Source organism: Ammospiza caudacuta, chromosome 15 (genome assembly GCF_027887145.1).
Source record: "Ammospiza caudacuta isolate bAmmCau1 chromosome 15, bAmmCau1.pri, whole genome shotgun sequence".
Classification (NCBI taxonomy): domain Eukaryota; kingdom Metazoa; phylum Chordata; class Aves; order Passeriformes; family Passerellidae; genus Ammospiza; species Ammospiza caudacuta.
Window position 1 is genome coordinate 16,327,448 of NC_080607.1, and position 15,184 is coordinate 16,342,631.

General features: G+C 41.9%; 1 protein-coding gene across 3 annotated transcripts; it reads right to left on the reverse strand.

The window, feature by feature from the left end:
• Positions 1 to 270: 270 nt before the first annotated feature.
• Positions 271 to 8,722, reverse strand: NELFCD (negative elongation factor complex member C/D). Of its 3 annotated transcripts, none has more exons than XM_058814543.1 (15): positions 8,657 to 8,722; positions 8,086 to 8,201; positions 7,812 to 7,921; positions 6,929 to 7,038; positions 6,519 to 6,626; positions 5,802 to 5,954; positions 4,924 to 5,054; positions 4,357 to 4,522; positions 3,592 to 3,726; positions 3,062 to 3,201; positions 2,760 to 2,874; positions 2,363 to 2,458; positions 2,047 to 2,187; positions 1,589 to 1,718; positions 271 to 1,183 (listed from the first exon to the last, which is right to left on the reverse strand). In XM_058814543.1, exons 1-15 carry the CDS (start codon positions 8,720 to 8,722, stop codon positions 1,149 to 1,151), a joined length of 1,752 nt encoding a protein of 583 aa, XP_058670526.1. In that variant the 3' UTR covers positions 271 to 1,148. The 3 variants fall into 3 exon arrangements, with proteins under 3 accessions (XP_058670526.1, XP_058670527.1, XP_058670524.1); XM_058814544.1 differs by lacking the exon at positions 8,657 to 8,722 and adding an exon at positions 8,294 to 8,455; XM_058814541.1 differs by lacking the exon at positions 271 to 1,183 and having other exon boundaries at positions 1,527 to 1,718.
• Positions 8,723 to 15,184: the final 6,462 nt, after the last annotated feature.

Here is a 15,184-nt window from a genome sequence, read left to right on the forward strand (position 1 = left end):
TCAAAGATAAGCAAGGAAGTTCACAACAGCCTCTAGAGAAGCAACTTTTGCCCTTTTCAGGTGATTTCCTTTGTAAATTTACATCCATCTGGACTTAGAGTTTCAGTGTCTTTTAGAAAGCAGCTTCTTCAGAAAACAGATGTACTTGGAGGAGCAAAATGTGCTTGTTTGTTGAAGAAAATTACAGTTTGTTTAAAAGTGAGGGGTGTAAAGAGGAATCCAGCCCAATGAACAGAGAGAACGAGTCATAATGAAACTGAAAGACATCTCTGCAAAAGAACAAACACCTTTATTTAAAGGTAAATTATATTGTTGGGTGTTCTCCCACAGTTTGGCATCAGCCAGGACAGAGTAGAGATCAGTATAAAAACAAAGCCACAACAAGCAGTAATGAAATTTGGGCACACGTTTCATAGTTTGGGACAGTAATGATACGGTAATGAAACTTACCAGTAACATCTGCTGCATCTATTTAGCAAGAAATAGATTCTGAAAGGTAACACACTCAGAATTCCTCTCTTCATACAAAATAACCTTGCCTGTTGCAACTCCTCTTGTGTTACACAAAACACATTTTTGTTTTCATGTAGGACATTTAAAATTCTAATATAATGCAAAAGGGAGGGACAGACATTCGGGCTTCTGTGTTGCAGGCACAGAGCAAATCCAAAAATTCCTATTTTTTACAACTTGCAATATCAAAGCCTAGAGCATTCAGGACCTATTCAGAGAACTATCTGCAAAGTGTTTTTAGTAGGAATTACCTTACCCTTTCTTCATATTTTGTTTATTACACAAAGAATCAGTGACAAATTCTGCAAGTTCTTTCAAATAAATCTGTTTCTTGCTATCCATCCTTTTCAGAACACAGATTTATACTGATTTGTGTAACAAGAGAAAGACCTTTGGTATCATTCCATTTCCCAAATGACATTAACAGTTCTCTGATACGAAACACAAACACTCCTCTGGTTATGAATTTCAGGGTCACCATGCGAGTCAAGCAAATGCCCTTCAGCCTTTTCCTCCTTGTTCAGGTTTCTTGGTTTTGTTGGGGTTTTTTTTCCCAGTTTTAGAACCTCACAGGTGGAGAGCATGGCAAAGCAGTGATCACGAGCTCTGGCCGCATTCTTGATGTTTTCCACTCCTTAGTTCATCATAATAAAGTTAGATTTGCAATGAGCTTAAAAGGAGAGAAAAAAAGACACTCTTCAGTACATTACAATGATTCTGATTTATATATTTGCATATGGATTTCTGCATTATGTAAATAATTAGGCTTTTAGAGTCTGGACAGATGTTTCTGGTTTAGGGTGGAGTATCATATCATGACAGACAACTTTCCTTCCTTCCTTTCCTTGCTGCAGTGATAGTTCCCAAAAAGCAGTATTTATCTTCACTTTCCCCACTACTACCCACAGATTCTTGATCACAGGGAAATTGCTAAACACAGGCCCCTAAAAGGGAAGTTGTCTGTGAAAACAGCTGGCAGGCATTCCTATATTTAGCAATCTTCCTCCTAAACATTATTTGCAAGATGTAACAGACACAAATGGAAGCAGGTATGGAAGGAATAAACGTGACTTACCTATGAACTCTGTGACAGGATCATGTTCACCTTCTGTTTTTATAGTGCCTGCAATGCTTTCATTCTCCAAGATTGGAAGAAAAAGCTGTACAAAGTCTGAGGTATACGGAGGAGCAATCACATCGAGCACCTGAAAGAACAGACAAAAACTGATGATTCTTGCACTTACAGGGGGAGGAGGGACATTTAATTCATATACCAGTCTTGGAAGCATACAAGTAGTTGGATGGAGAACAAGAGGTCTCAAGTGCAAGTAGTCAGTTATGAACTCTCAGGTGCTCTGTGAGTACCTTGTTACTTCCAGAAGTCAGGATCAGCAGGACCAAATCACAGCCTGGTGAACACTGAGACATTGCTCAGACTCTGACCTGAACCTGAAGTATTTCTCAATATCCAAAACACATGGATCTGATTTAAACTTGATCTCTAGCCTTCAGTAAACAGTTTTTGCTGCTGACCTCTGTCACAAAGTATCTGATGAGGGAGATGTCTGTGTCCAGCTTCTCCAGGCATTTGCGGATGTAGCTGACGACGGGCAGGACGTAGCCCCGGCTCAGCGAGTGAACCATCCTGTCCAGGAGAGTCTTCTTCAGCTCCAGCTGAGGGGAAGGGAGGGGAGAGCCAACACTTCAGAACTCGCCCTCAGAGTGTGCTATTTTTATTCATTCAATACCTGCTGTGCTACATTTTAACCACTTCTACATTAACCCTGCTGTGAGAGCAAAAGGAGTGACAGATGTGAAGAAACAAAAACCTGAATCCTCTGAGTATCACCTGCTCCATCACATCCAGCTGAGAATGTTCTGTTTCAAAGAGCTTGACAAGAAGTTGCAGAACTTGGGGATGAAGCAGCTGATGGCATGTACTGATCTGCAAACAACACAGCAAAGTGAGACCCTCAGAACTGCAATTTAAAACACAATGCACCAGACAAGTTTACATTGATGTTCAGTGCCAGACAGAAATTCATTTAGAAAAGCATTCCATCATTTCTTTCTATAATGCCCAAGTTTTCCTGGCATAAATAATGCTGAGCTGACAAAACCAGACAATTTACTCTGGATAGATTCATCTCTGCATATTTACTGCCTTACTGCAAACGACAGGCACTCAGTGTTACACAAGAAGCAGAGCTGTTCCTGCTCTCAGCACAGTTTCCAGACACTCTTACCTCATCCAGCAGGGCCAGGTGAACTGGGGTGTGATCAGTCTGCAGCTGGAAGTACCGTGGCTCTGACACTGTCCAGTCCACCCACTTCAACACCCCCATGGCCACCACTGGGAACCTACAGAGAGACATCACCTTAGCACAGCAGCATGGAAAATAAATGGAAGTTTTGTTAGGAACCCACAGGAATCTGCCATCACTCTCTCCAGTGGCACAGAAAATCATTTCTGCCACCCAAGGAGGACAAGTTGTGTGTGAAAGACAGGATTTATGAGTCATGAGAGATTCCCAGCCTCCCTGCTCACCTGATGCACTGATAGAGAGTGCTCAGTTCTGCAACCAGCTCTGATGCCCCTTTGTTCTCATTGCAACACAGATTGTGAACAGTCTCAATGGCTTTTGAGGTTGACTTGAGCTCATCCTTGTTGATGCTGACTCTCTTGTTCTGTAAAATTATTGCAAAATTGGAATGCAAAAGTTGCAAATGTTTTTGGTTATTTAAGGAAAGGAGCTTGACCTGCAATAAGCCTAGGATTGCACCTGTGTCTCAAAATTCAGACTCACATGCAAGTTTCAGAAGAATTAATTATGAGTGAGCTGAAGTACAGGGATGTTTGCTTTATTTAATTCTCAGTGCACTCAGACTTTTGTTTGATCATCAGGATCTACACTTTTTAATCACCTCAGCTGAAGGCAGAAGCATTTAATATTAAAATAATTAAACTAAGCTGAATGTATTATTTTAAACTGAGTGACTTCACAACCATACATATTCTTCAGCAGAAGCAGGCTGCTGCAGGTAAAAAAGAATATTATTCACAGAAGTGGACATTACCTTTTTCCACATCTCTACAACACTAGCTGCATATGCCAGTATGTGGATATATTTATGTTTGTGGTCCTGGTTGATCTTAGCACCTGGTTTAAACAAGGACTGCATGAAGAGGTCCAGAAATGCAGGCACTCGAATCTGGGAAGTTAAAGAACATTTTATCAGAGCCTGAGAATCATGACAGGTGACTAAGAACGGAGTTTTTGCATTTGATATACCTTGCATAGAACAAGATAAACACATTTTCCTTTTAAAGTACATTAAACAGTTTTCTGAAGAGACACAGACTTTTGAAAGAAAAAAGGGGAAAAAAAAGGAATCAGTTACAGACCGTATTTCTAAAGTATCAAAATCTTGCCTTTTCTTACCAAAACCCATGTTAGAACAATGCAGTGAGAAATGTGAAATGTATAATTTAGGCCTGTTTATAACAAACTGCTAAAGTGGGCAGGGATTTTTTTTTCTGATTTTTTTTTTGGTTTGTTAAAGAATTAATTCCTTGTAATCTTTATATTGTATGGAAAAGTTCTTTAAAAAAACACAACTTGGAATAATTAAAAAAACCCAACAAAAGTATCATGAAGCTGATGCAAACCAGAATGCAAGTAACAGCTTCACTTTACAATTCACTTACTTACAATTACAGAGGGACAAGTGAGTGCTAATTTGATTTTTGTGTCCATACAACACGAAGCACAAGGCACCCCATTTCCGAGTGCTTCTGTAACAGAAACAAGTTTCAGAGGTTACAAACAGGTGAATACTGACCAGTTCTACTGGAGGTGGGTCCATGCTTGTAAACATTTTGAACAGGACCGTGATATCTGCTGGATTCAGAGCTCCTTTGGACAGCATTGCTCCCAGAGCCTGGCAAGCTCGGGGGTAGGAGGCTGCAGTACCCAGTGCTAAGGTGATCTGACTGGCATCGTGGCCTCTGCAGGCAGAGCAAACACACACAGTCACTTATTAATTCAGACATTTCAGATGAAGTCTCACTGAGTCAACAGGGCATATTCTATGGGATGTAATGCCTTGGGGTAATTACAGAAATAGGCCTATGTTTGCCTTGTTTATCTCCAAAAAGTTAACAAAAAATAAAAGTATATTTCTTAATACACAAACATAAAGTCTTTGCTTTTCCAGTTTTAGGTTTCTCTGGTACAGGACACTGAACTTTTCTGCTGTCCCACAGCTTCAAGCCCTGCTAGAAGAACTGCTCTGTTGCAGCTAAAGATTCTCCTTTTGCTGGTGAAAGGTGATGAAGGACGAGCAAAAGCCAGCAGGGCTCGCAGGCTGTGGTGGGCTCCATGTCCCTGCTCCCACAGGGGCACTCACTTCTCGTGGGCGTAGCGCTGAACCTCCTGCGCGATGCGCCGGACGGCGGAGCCGCCCTGCTCCTCCTGCGCCAGGATGGACATCATGGACTGGGCAAAGAGGTACGTGTGTTCCCCGTGGCACACCATCTTCTGTGAAAGCACAGCACAAACCTCACCAGACAGCAAGGAAACAGCCCAGGGGCCTTCTGTCATTGCATTGCCGTGAGAGCAAAGCGGGGGAAAAAAACAAACAGCAAAATCGCAAAGGAAAAAAAACAAAGCACAAATGCCAAGAGGAAAATACAGAAAAGCACTGACACCACACAAGAAGAGATTTCTGATTGAGAACTTCATTTCTCAAATTCCAAAACTGAGAGGAAAATCTGTTCTACTCATGCTCAGTACTTTCTCTGCAGTATTTAAATACTAAGAGAAGTTAAAAGCCAGCTAAAAATAATTTTTGAGTAGTTCTACATTTCTGAAATCAGAGTACAATAATTGTGCCTGTTTCACAACACTGAAATGCTGGGTTGATTTAGATGGCAACTTTCACACTGATGTGGATGATAAGAGAATTATTTTCATTTGCCAGGGGACTGACAATACTGATCTTTAGATCTTGAAGTGCATGTTAATTACAACAGCTCTACCCCCACCTTTTTACAATCCAGTTAATAAATGTAAGAAGTGTCACAGAAGCAACCCAAAGAATTCTTAGTCACAGAATGACCAAAAAGCATAAATTGTTTTAACTCAGATATACCTTCTCTTCATAAGCTTTTGTAGGACATCAAGATTGGCTACAATCCCACAGTGATCTGTACCTCCTAACTGAAAAGCAGAACACTTCTTTTTCTTCATAAAAAAGGGGGGAAAATCCCAAAAAACCAAACTTACAGCAAACTCAGGGAGGTTTTTCTCAAGGTTTTCTTCTCCTCCATCTAAAATTGTTGCCAGAGATGTACGCAGGACTCTGGAAAATACTTCTAGTTGCTGACATGCTGTTGAAACACTGGTTATTTCCCCTTGATACCCAGCATCAGATATAAGCTATAAAAATAAAAACATCAAAGAAATCTTGTGTTATTTACATTTCTATTTCTGATATCCTACCAAATCTAGAAGAACACAGAGAATCTAAATTCCACTTCTGCATACACTGACTGGAATTCACATTTATATTGTGGTCTACAGAAAAGGAAACCAATAAACGTGTACCAAAAAAAAGCACAATAATAAAAAATGTAGCAGAGCATATTCTTTTTAATATAACATTCTTTTCTTGTCACAGAAACATACAAAACTGGCTGAGATGTTCCACTGCACCAGAAATCCAAAATTTTTAAACAGAGATCAAAGGAAAACAAACAAGAAAAAAAAATAAGATGACTCCCACACCTCAACAAAAATTGAAAAAACAGTACTTTAAACTGGGAAATTATATGTACTGCAACTTGTAGCTCAAGTCCTCCCACCAAGGTGTACTTCTACTAATTAGTATTAGCAGGAATACATAAAAGATACAAGCAAGACCACAACTAACATTTGATGCCAGAACAATTAGCCCACTATGGATATTTGGATATTCTTACTGATTAGACTTAAGCATAGTACCTTCACAGTAAAATTAAGCATTAAACAATCAGGATGGGCTTCTGCCAATTTGTAAAAAAGGTCTCTCCACGTGGTATGTGCTATCATTTGCTCAAGCCAGGCTGGAGTCTGAAAAGAAGAAAGAGATTTAAGAATGTCTTGTTGTCAGGACCATCAAAAGCAAGGCTTTTACCTCTCAGCACTCCTGTGAGCTGTTCTACAGAGCTTTATTACAAGGGAGGATGCATTCCAAATTTCCAAGCTCTCTAAACCTCTGAGGACTCCAGTCAGACAGAGCTGGTTTTCTGAAACCAGTTGTTCCTCAGCCAAAGAGCTTTGAAGACTCCATTTCCCTTCCTTCACCACTCCATCAGATGAAGGTGTGCAGGAAGGATCTTGTGTAGGGACGGGAACAGGGACTGCATGCACACCTCTCCCTCCTCTGTGAAGATGGAATCTGCTTTCCGAGGGTCGAAGTGCTTGATCAGTAAACTCTTCAAGTGGTTCTCCACAGTCTCCTGCACCTGCATTGGCTCAACACCTGCACAGAAGGAACAAAACACTCAGCAGATGCAAAGCAGTCCAGTGGAACACAGCAGCAGCATCCCACATTTTCCAATGAGAACAGACACTACTCCAAAATTTATCAGCACAGAGAAGATGAGAGGAGAGCCATCAGTTCTGCTACTGAGCCACACTGATACAGATTTACAGATTTTCCACCTTTTCCCTAAATACTGAACTGTTTAGGATCTCAGGTCACAAGCTTCCTCTTTCTCTCCTCATCAGACACAAATGCAGGAGTGTCTTAACCACAAGAGGGATTACCAGGGCTGAGGCACAAAGCCACATTACTACACACTGAAGTTCATCCTTTTAAATATTGGTTATCAGTAGTTCTGATAATATTCTACAAAATAATACATAAATAACAATGAGTAGTTCTACATTTCTAAAATCAGAGTACAATAATTCTGGTAATGTAATAATGATTACATAATTAATTCCATTATAGGATAAAAGCACTACTTATACTGCCTATATAACAGCACCCTTGCCCTTTGAATGAAATTAAAAAGAAGCTATAATTTATGCAGCTGTTTCAACTATAAAACCTTTTATAACACAGTTTGTTGGCCTTTCCTCAACATATTGCATCATTATTCTCCAAGTGGAATAAACCTATTATTATAAAGGACTTAGCCACATAAAGGATGACAACTCTGTAACAATCCACTTCCTATGTATGAACTAATTTGCCACAAATTCAGATATTTCTGACACAATATGGACCCAAAATACTCTGTATCATACCTGTCTGAATGAGCCACTCTGCCAGCAAATTGACAGTCTGTGCCACTGCAGTGTAGTTTTCAGAGAGGAGCTGAATAACATTCTCTGGAGATCCTCCTGCTTGGAAATATCTGATGAAAGAATTACAAAAGAACTATGTGAGTCATATTAAAGCAAAAAATAAATAGAAATGTAAATTTAAAGGGAAAACAACAGCACCATTTATACATTTGCACACATTTCCATACGAAGTGACACCTCAAACACACCATAACAAACATCAGGTCACACTCACCTCTTTAACGTGTTAAATATAGACGGTTCCATTATATAATCAGGCGTTGAAAATTTCTTCAGGCACTCCTGCTGAACTTCGGCATCATCTTCTCCCTCCCCATCCTCATCATCTTGCTGTTCACAAGCACAGTCAGGTCAGTCTCCCTGTCCCGTCTCCACCCACACCCTCACATTCAGGCTCTTTGTGCCCACAGCAGCACACACACCTGGGCTCAGCACTGCAATGGACCCGCACCCCGACAGGCAGTGAATATTGACGGGGAAGGTACAAAAACCCCGCACCATCTTCTCTGTTTAGCCCCGGGGCCCTGGCCCGGCACAGCCCCGGCCCCTGCCCTCACACCCGCCGCTATCGCCTCAGCCCGGAGCGGTCGAGGGGAACGGGAGGGCCCGAGGGACGCTCCGGGACCCGCCCGGGGGTCGCTCCGGGTCCCTCCCGGGGAATACTCCAGGGCTGTCCCGGAGGATGCTCCGGACCCAGGGGAACGCTCGGAGCCCGTGCCCAGGGGTTGCTCCAGGACACGCGTGGGGCTGCGGTCATCCCTCGCCCCGCTGCCCCCGGCGCTCACCGCGCCCCCGTCCGCCTCGCTGCCCCACTCGGCTGCGCTGCCCTCGAAGTAATCGGCGTCCTCCATGGCTCCGGCCCGGCCTCCCCGCCCGGCCGCCGGAACGGGCGGAGCGCCGCGGAATGGCGGGGGCGGGGCGGGAGCCCGGCATGGCGGCGGCTGAGGGGGCCTGAGGGCGGGCGGGCTCTGAGGGGAGGCGGGCAGTGGGCACACACCCCTCAGGGGGAAAGAACCAGTGGAAATGTAAAACAAACCAGGAAATGTAAAATCAAACTGCCCTGCAAAGCCTCCCAGCCCAGCAGCAATCGTGCGGGAATTGCAAGGGAAGAGGAAAGAAAAGGATATGTTGCTCCAAGGGGTGTGTTCTCCATGGAATGTGTTGTCCATGGGATGTGTTGCCCCAAAGGATATGTTCTCCAAGGGATGTGTTCTCCCTGGGATATGTTCTCCAAGGGATGTGTTCCTTTTCTGGGTGCAGCTGGACAAAAGCGTTTCCCTCCCTCCCTCCCTCCCATGGAAGCATGAGGGGGACGCTGAACAACAGCAAGTTGATAGGAATCATGTTAGGGTGGAATAGAAAAACTGACACGTAGGAAAACAAACCAAAAAACCCCCAAACAAACAAACAAAATATAGGGGTAACTTTGGAGGATGAAAGTGGGCATCTCTGAGCAGAAGAGAGGTGCTGTGGGAGCCACGTCTCCTGTTCTGGGGCGGCTCTGTAAGCAGGCAGGGCAGCCCGGGATGCAGGATTTGCTCCCCATCCTCAAAAGTGGATCCCAGAGCACTGGGGATCACCCTGGGACCTTCCTGGGGATGCTGAGCAAAGATAACAGGTCAAGAGGGTCCCCAAGGAAGGGAGGGGCCCTAGGGAATGAGATGAACAGGGGACAAGTCTACAGTGAAAACTGATCACACAATCAGGCCTCAGCAAGGAGAGGCATTAGTGAGACCATGTGAGAAAGTCCCTTCCCTTTGTCCCTCTTCAGATCCACTCCTGTTCTTCAGTTCTATAAGAGTTTCACTGTGAGAAAGGGGAAGGTAAGGTGTTCTGGGATTTGGAGACCAGCCAGGAGTTTTGCTGATTAATTATTTAAAAGGTCCTTTATTTTCATTCTGTTTCTAACTGAAAAATAGTAAAAAGAAATTACTGTCTTCCATGCATTGCTAGGTATGAAAGGCCAAAAAAAATCCTGTTCAGAAATAAAAGTTATAGGATGTCCAACAGACAAAATCCTTGTTTAAATGTGGTTGCTGTGCTAATCAAGGGATTTGCTGCGTTTCAAAGCTCAGTACAGAGAGTGTACCCAGCACCTGAGCTGCAGCACAGTGGAGTTGTGCTGTTCTGTGCTGCCCTACAGTGGTGAAGCAGCTTTTCCTGGAACACTGCTCCAACAGTCAGGAGAGAAACATTCGAGTCTTTTTGCCAGCAGGAAGGAAAAAAGACTTTTTCAGGATAAACGACACGGATTGAAGCAGAGCCACAAGGGGCAGGTTTTCCACGTTTTCCACTGCAGGCAGGGGGACGGTGAGGGCACCCCGGTGCCTGTGGTCGCTTTTTGTGAGGGACGAACTGGGAGTGAGTGCAGTGACAAGCTGAGGCTGGGAGCCAATGGAAATATCCTTGAGAAAAAGTGTTTGGCTCATCTCCATTTGGTTAGGAGGCAATTTCCATCCCATAGATGTGAGAAATAATAGTGAACTTGGAACAGAGTGATTAACCAGTCAGAGCTTCCTAAGAAAGTACCAGATCTGAATTTAATCCATCCCAAACCAAGAAAGAAAAAGCACTGAGAGTCTCATAAGAAACATCTCTACACCTCCTCTGGAGGTGATTTCAGAGTAACCATTGTAATACTTTAACAGAAGGTTCAGAAAACTTCAAATTGGAGAAAAAGTGAGCCCAGAACTAAACATTCCAATGAAACTGAATGGGAAAACCACAAGTCTGAGACTTCACAAGGCTTTGGAGGAGATCCTGGTTCTTTACAGAAAGTTCAACTAAATACACTTTGCATGACAATTTTTATATAGGCAGGAGAATCTTCCTTCCCACAACCAAAATTTGCTGTGCATCTCCTGGGCGGGACATTGGAATCTGCAGCCCAGAGAATTTCACTGTGCCAGAGCTTATGGCCTGGAACACTCTTAGCCTCAGTAAAGCATTTTCAGAGCAGGTAAAAGTTTTGTCTGGTGACAACAGTTGGACTTGTGGGACTTCAGTGGTAATTATGCTACAAAACTTCCTGCTTAATAGAGTAGAAAATGGGAACAGTCCCCAGCACCAACTGCCATTAAGAGACATAGTGGTATTAGACATTTATTACACAATTTCAGTGCCTGAATCTTAAAACTAGAAGTTTCCATCTTTATATCTTTATTTTGATTGCAGTAACAGAAAAAGATTTTCTTTTTTAATATATAAAGACTGAACAATACTCAAAGCATTTACTTTCAGCTTCCCTTGAGAAGGAAACTAGAGATCTGTAACAGCCAGACATTTGCTGAATAGCCCTTTGGAGAATTGCAATATCCAAACTTGCCTCACTTCAGGTCAATAAACACGAGGTAAAATCAGATTAAACCAAACAGTTTCAAGATATCACTTAAAATGTGATGAAATATTAAACGTACCAGAAATGGATTTTGCTAACTAAACCTCTACAATTTTGAATGGAAACAATGTCGGTCATCTCTCGGGTTTAACTGCATTCCCCCATATGGATTTTTGTTTTACGAAGTATCAGTGAAATGTTTGTGACTAAAAGCACTTAGATTTACCTGAATGTCCCTGAAAGGTTTTATTATGCAGCAACAAATGCAACAAATTTTCCCCTAAATGCATATTTGACTACATTTTATGTGTAAAATATTCTTGGGTGACAATTTCTATCTAATGAGATTTCGATGAGGCAGAGAGCAAATTTTGAGATAAATTTTGAGACAGAAAATTTGGATGCAATAAATATCGAGTGAAGGTCGGCATTGGTGTCTCTGCTGTGTGATTTGAGGAAGCAGTAAAGGCATTCTGGAAAGTGAAAATGTGTGAAGAAGAGCCAGATGTACAGGAACATGGAAAATTGCATTATTTTTTCTTTTTGTACCTTTTTGTTATTATTTAACAGAAAAATAAACAAAGTATCAAATGCACAAGTTTCAATTCCAACTATCAAAACTTGCTTGATTTTTCACCAAATTATTAAACAACTGTACTTCAGGATTTGCTGCCTAAGGGCTGAATGTAATACAGCTGATGAAATCATCCAACTTCATTTGGTTCCTTCCTAAAATATAGAAGAAAAATCCCAAACAGAAGAGCCAACTTCCAACAAAACTGTTTGCCTTTTATTCATATGTTTTTTAAAAATATCCACCCTGGCATTCTCTGTCATTCCCTCTGCTCCTCACCCTCTACAGATCCTTTTAGCATAAATTTGTATTTTTGTAATCGTTAGCCCTTTACAAAGCAGCCAATACATTCAACTAGAGTTAAGGTAATAACTTTCCAATGGAGTAGGAAATTACAGCAGCATCATTAGGCTAATGAGTTTTGGCTAAAGAGTTCTTCCTTCTCAAGCAGAGCCTCAAGACGAAGCATTTCTGTTTGTACCTTGAGTACTGGTAACAGTGATTCCAGACATTGAACACACAACACTTCACCAGGTAACCAAGAATATTCTGAGACAAAACAAGGTGGTTTGGAGGTTGCTGATGTGGTGTCATTCCAGTGTCCCTCAAATGTCAACTTAAAAGTTGGAACTGTATTTTATATACCGAGGATTGCTTTAAACACTGAGCCTCCCAATGCCCCAAGTGCTTCTCAAGATGAGCCTGTGGTGGAAACATTTTCTTGCTTTAAAGCAAGTTCCAGTTGATTTTCATGCTGATCATTAAACTCATCTTCCACTAAATTATCTCCCAGCTCTAATTGTTGTGCCTTTTTTTTTTTTTTTTTCAGTTCCTTAACTGGATAACCCTGGCCTTGTGGGATAGATTCATTCTCTGACCTTGAAAATTTGTATGAGCATGCCAGACTGGGTCACTCACCTGGGGAATGAAGATTTTCCCCCCTAAATCTCTTTTTCAGGGTCCGAGGTGATGGATTTTGAACTCTGAAGTTGTCTCCTATCTTTCTTTCTGCTCTATTCTCTCATCAACCACACTGTTACAGGAGTGAGGGGGATGAGGACAGGAGAAAGCAGCTGAACCCAGAGGCAGCAGGGTTTGGGCCATGCTGCAGGACACAACAACTGGCTTTTAAGTTTCCCAGTTTTAAATCACAATCAGGTTCCCAAAAGCTGCTGCTGGTGGCTGCTCTGGGCTTCCAGACAAACCTCTGTAAGCCAGCAGAGCTTTGCCCTGTGAGAAACAGAACTCGGGGTTAGCACCAAAACTGTCACAATTTGTTACTTCATTTTGGATGTTGTGCCTTCAAACAGTAAAAGAACAGAGATGAAAACTGCTGAGATATTCACCAGCCCTCACAGCCCCCTCAGGACACATCTCCATGGCTCCACCTCAGCACCAGTCTGAAACATTTCTCATTAATACTTTAAGTTCTATCACCCAACCCCTAATTTGTCTTTTTGTGGAAGCTCTTCTGATCCTGCCAGCAGCAAACTGAAAATGTAGCAAAAGAAGAACTGGAATGTGCCCCCCTGATGTGGCAATTCCTAACCCTGACACAGCTGCTCCTTCCTCTTGGCACTCTGGCATTTCAGTTGCAGGAATGATACAGTTCCAAAGTCACATCAAATACCAGAAAACTACAGATAGAAACATTGTACTTCACTGTTAATAATCCACATAAAATTTACAGCCTAAAACAATAGTAGTTTGCATGACAGAACAACAGAACTGAGAGAATTCCCCCAACATTACTGCCTCTGTCCTAGGCTTGTCTTTCTCCAAACTTGCGTAGTAGTAAATTAAAAAAATTAATTAGCCAACTCATTCAATGAAATGACTGGGTAAATTAAAGTGAAGAGATAAATTCACATTTTAATTTTGAATTAGCTCGCATTTGTCTGCTGGTATCCCAGCATTAGAAAGCATGTTACACAAAAATCCCCTCGCCCTTAAAAATTTATCCTTCTCCCTATCTGGGACAATGTTCAAAGGTTTTATTTTGTTCTGTCATTCAATAATTTTGAGTCAGACTTCCTAAGTGCAAAAAAAAAAAAAAAAAAGGAAAATCTGTAAGTTTGTTTTTTGGTGGATTTTTAATTATCTATTACATATTTGGTCAGTTATCAATGTTACAGAGGTATCAATGCTGTTGTTACCCTGGTGAATTCCCTGTTTTCCACAGGACCAGGCTAAATTTATAGGACACAGATGTCAGACAAAAACCTCCACCTTATTATTTTTACATTTAATGCAGTGAGAGATCTTATTTGCCTTCCCACCTCCTCCCATGTTGCTTTTCCAGGTCAGATTTGTGCTTTATACTGCACCCATTTTGCTCAGCTCAGTACACTGAAAGTAACCAGCACAAAAAGAAGTTTGAGCTCTTAATGAGAATCAGGGATCAAAACAATTAAGCACAAAGCCAGTACTTATGGCTCAAATTTTAGCAGTCTGTGCACCACAGTAAAATTCTGAGGCAGTTTTACCTACCCTGACCTGCATCCACTCACAGGACTGAAGCCAGCTGAGTATGACCAGGATTAAAACAGGCTCACTCTTGGAATTTGTCTTGTCAGTCACCAGAGGGATTTTTCAGTGTCAGGCTTTCATCAGCACAGGTTCAGAAATCCCTTTTGTAGCTTATTTTATTTACAAAGATGCTTCAAAGTTTGTCATAGAACAGGAGGATTATTTCCCAACAGATGAATTTTCAGAGATAGCAAGCTGAGGAAAAAGGGCACAGTTTAGTTTTGGACTGCAAACAGATGCTTGCTCATAAATATTTTTACTGTTATACCAACTCAACATGAATTTTAGAGATGAGGACCTGCTCCTGTGTGAGATTTCCACTGATAATAATCTATGGCCCTGATCCTGCCTATTAAATTTAGTAGGAATTTTAACATCTACTTCCATGGAAGAGGTCTTAGGAGTGCCAGCGTTGTTAGGAATACACACAGCACATTAGGTACAGTTGGGAAGAGAATTTACTCTCTTCCACAATGAGTCACAGAATTTTATAACTTAGAACAACTTTATCACTCTTAAGACATTTGTATAGCACCAATCACCAAGAGCATTGTCACTAAGGCACTGGACTGGTACTCAGCTGTCACGGGCTCTGCCTCCAGCTCTGGGGTCAATCTCCTGTGTTTCTGTCTTTTGTTTTTACTGGCACATAACTTTTGACATTGGAAAATAAGATAAATAATACGAAACATCCTCCATCACTTACAGCAACAACACACCACGAGGAATTACAAGGTGCTCAAGTTCTGAAGCCATGAACATGAACAGATCTGTGCGTGGAGGAAATTAGCCTGCAGGTATCAATTCTGTGCAGCACAGTGGAGCAGTGTTAGCTTCCCTTCCTCTGCAGCTAGGACATGCCCTCAGTTAAAT

Coding starts and splice junctions, on each gene's coding strand:
- NELFCD (XM_058814541.1), bottom strand. CDS start 8,722: ATGGAGGACGCCGATTACTTCGAGGGCAGCGCAGCCGAGTGGGGCAGC. Junction 6,627..6,928: donor TCTTCACAGAGGAGGGAGAG/GTGTGCATGCAG, acceptor TCTTCTTTTCAG/ACTCCAGCCTGGCTTGAGCA. Junction 3,202..3,591: donor TTGTAGAGATGTGGAAAAAG/GTAATGTCCACT, acceptor ATAATTTTACAG/AACAAGAGAGTCAGCATCAA.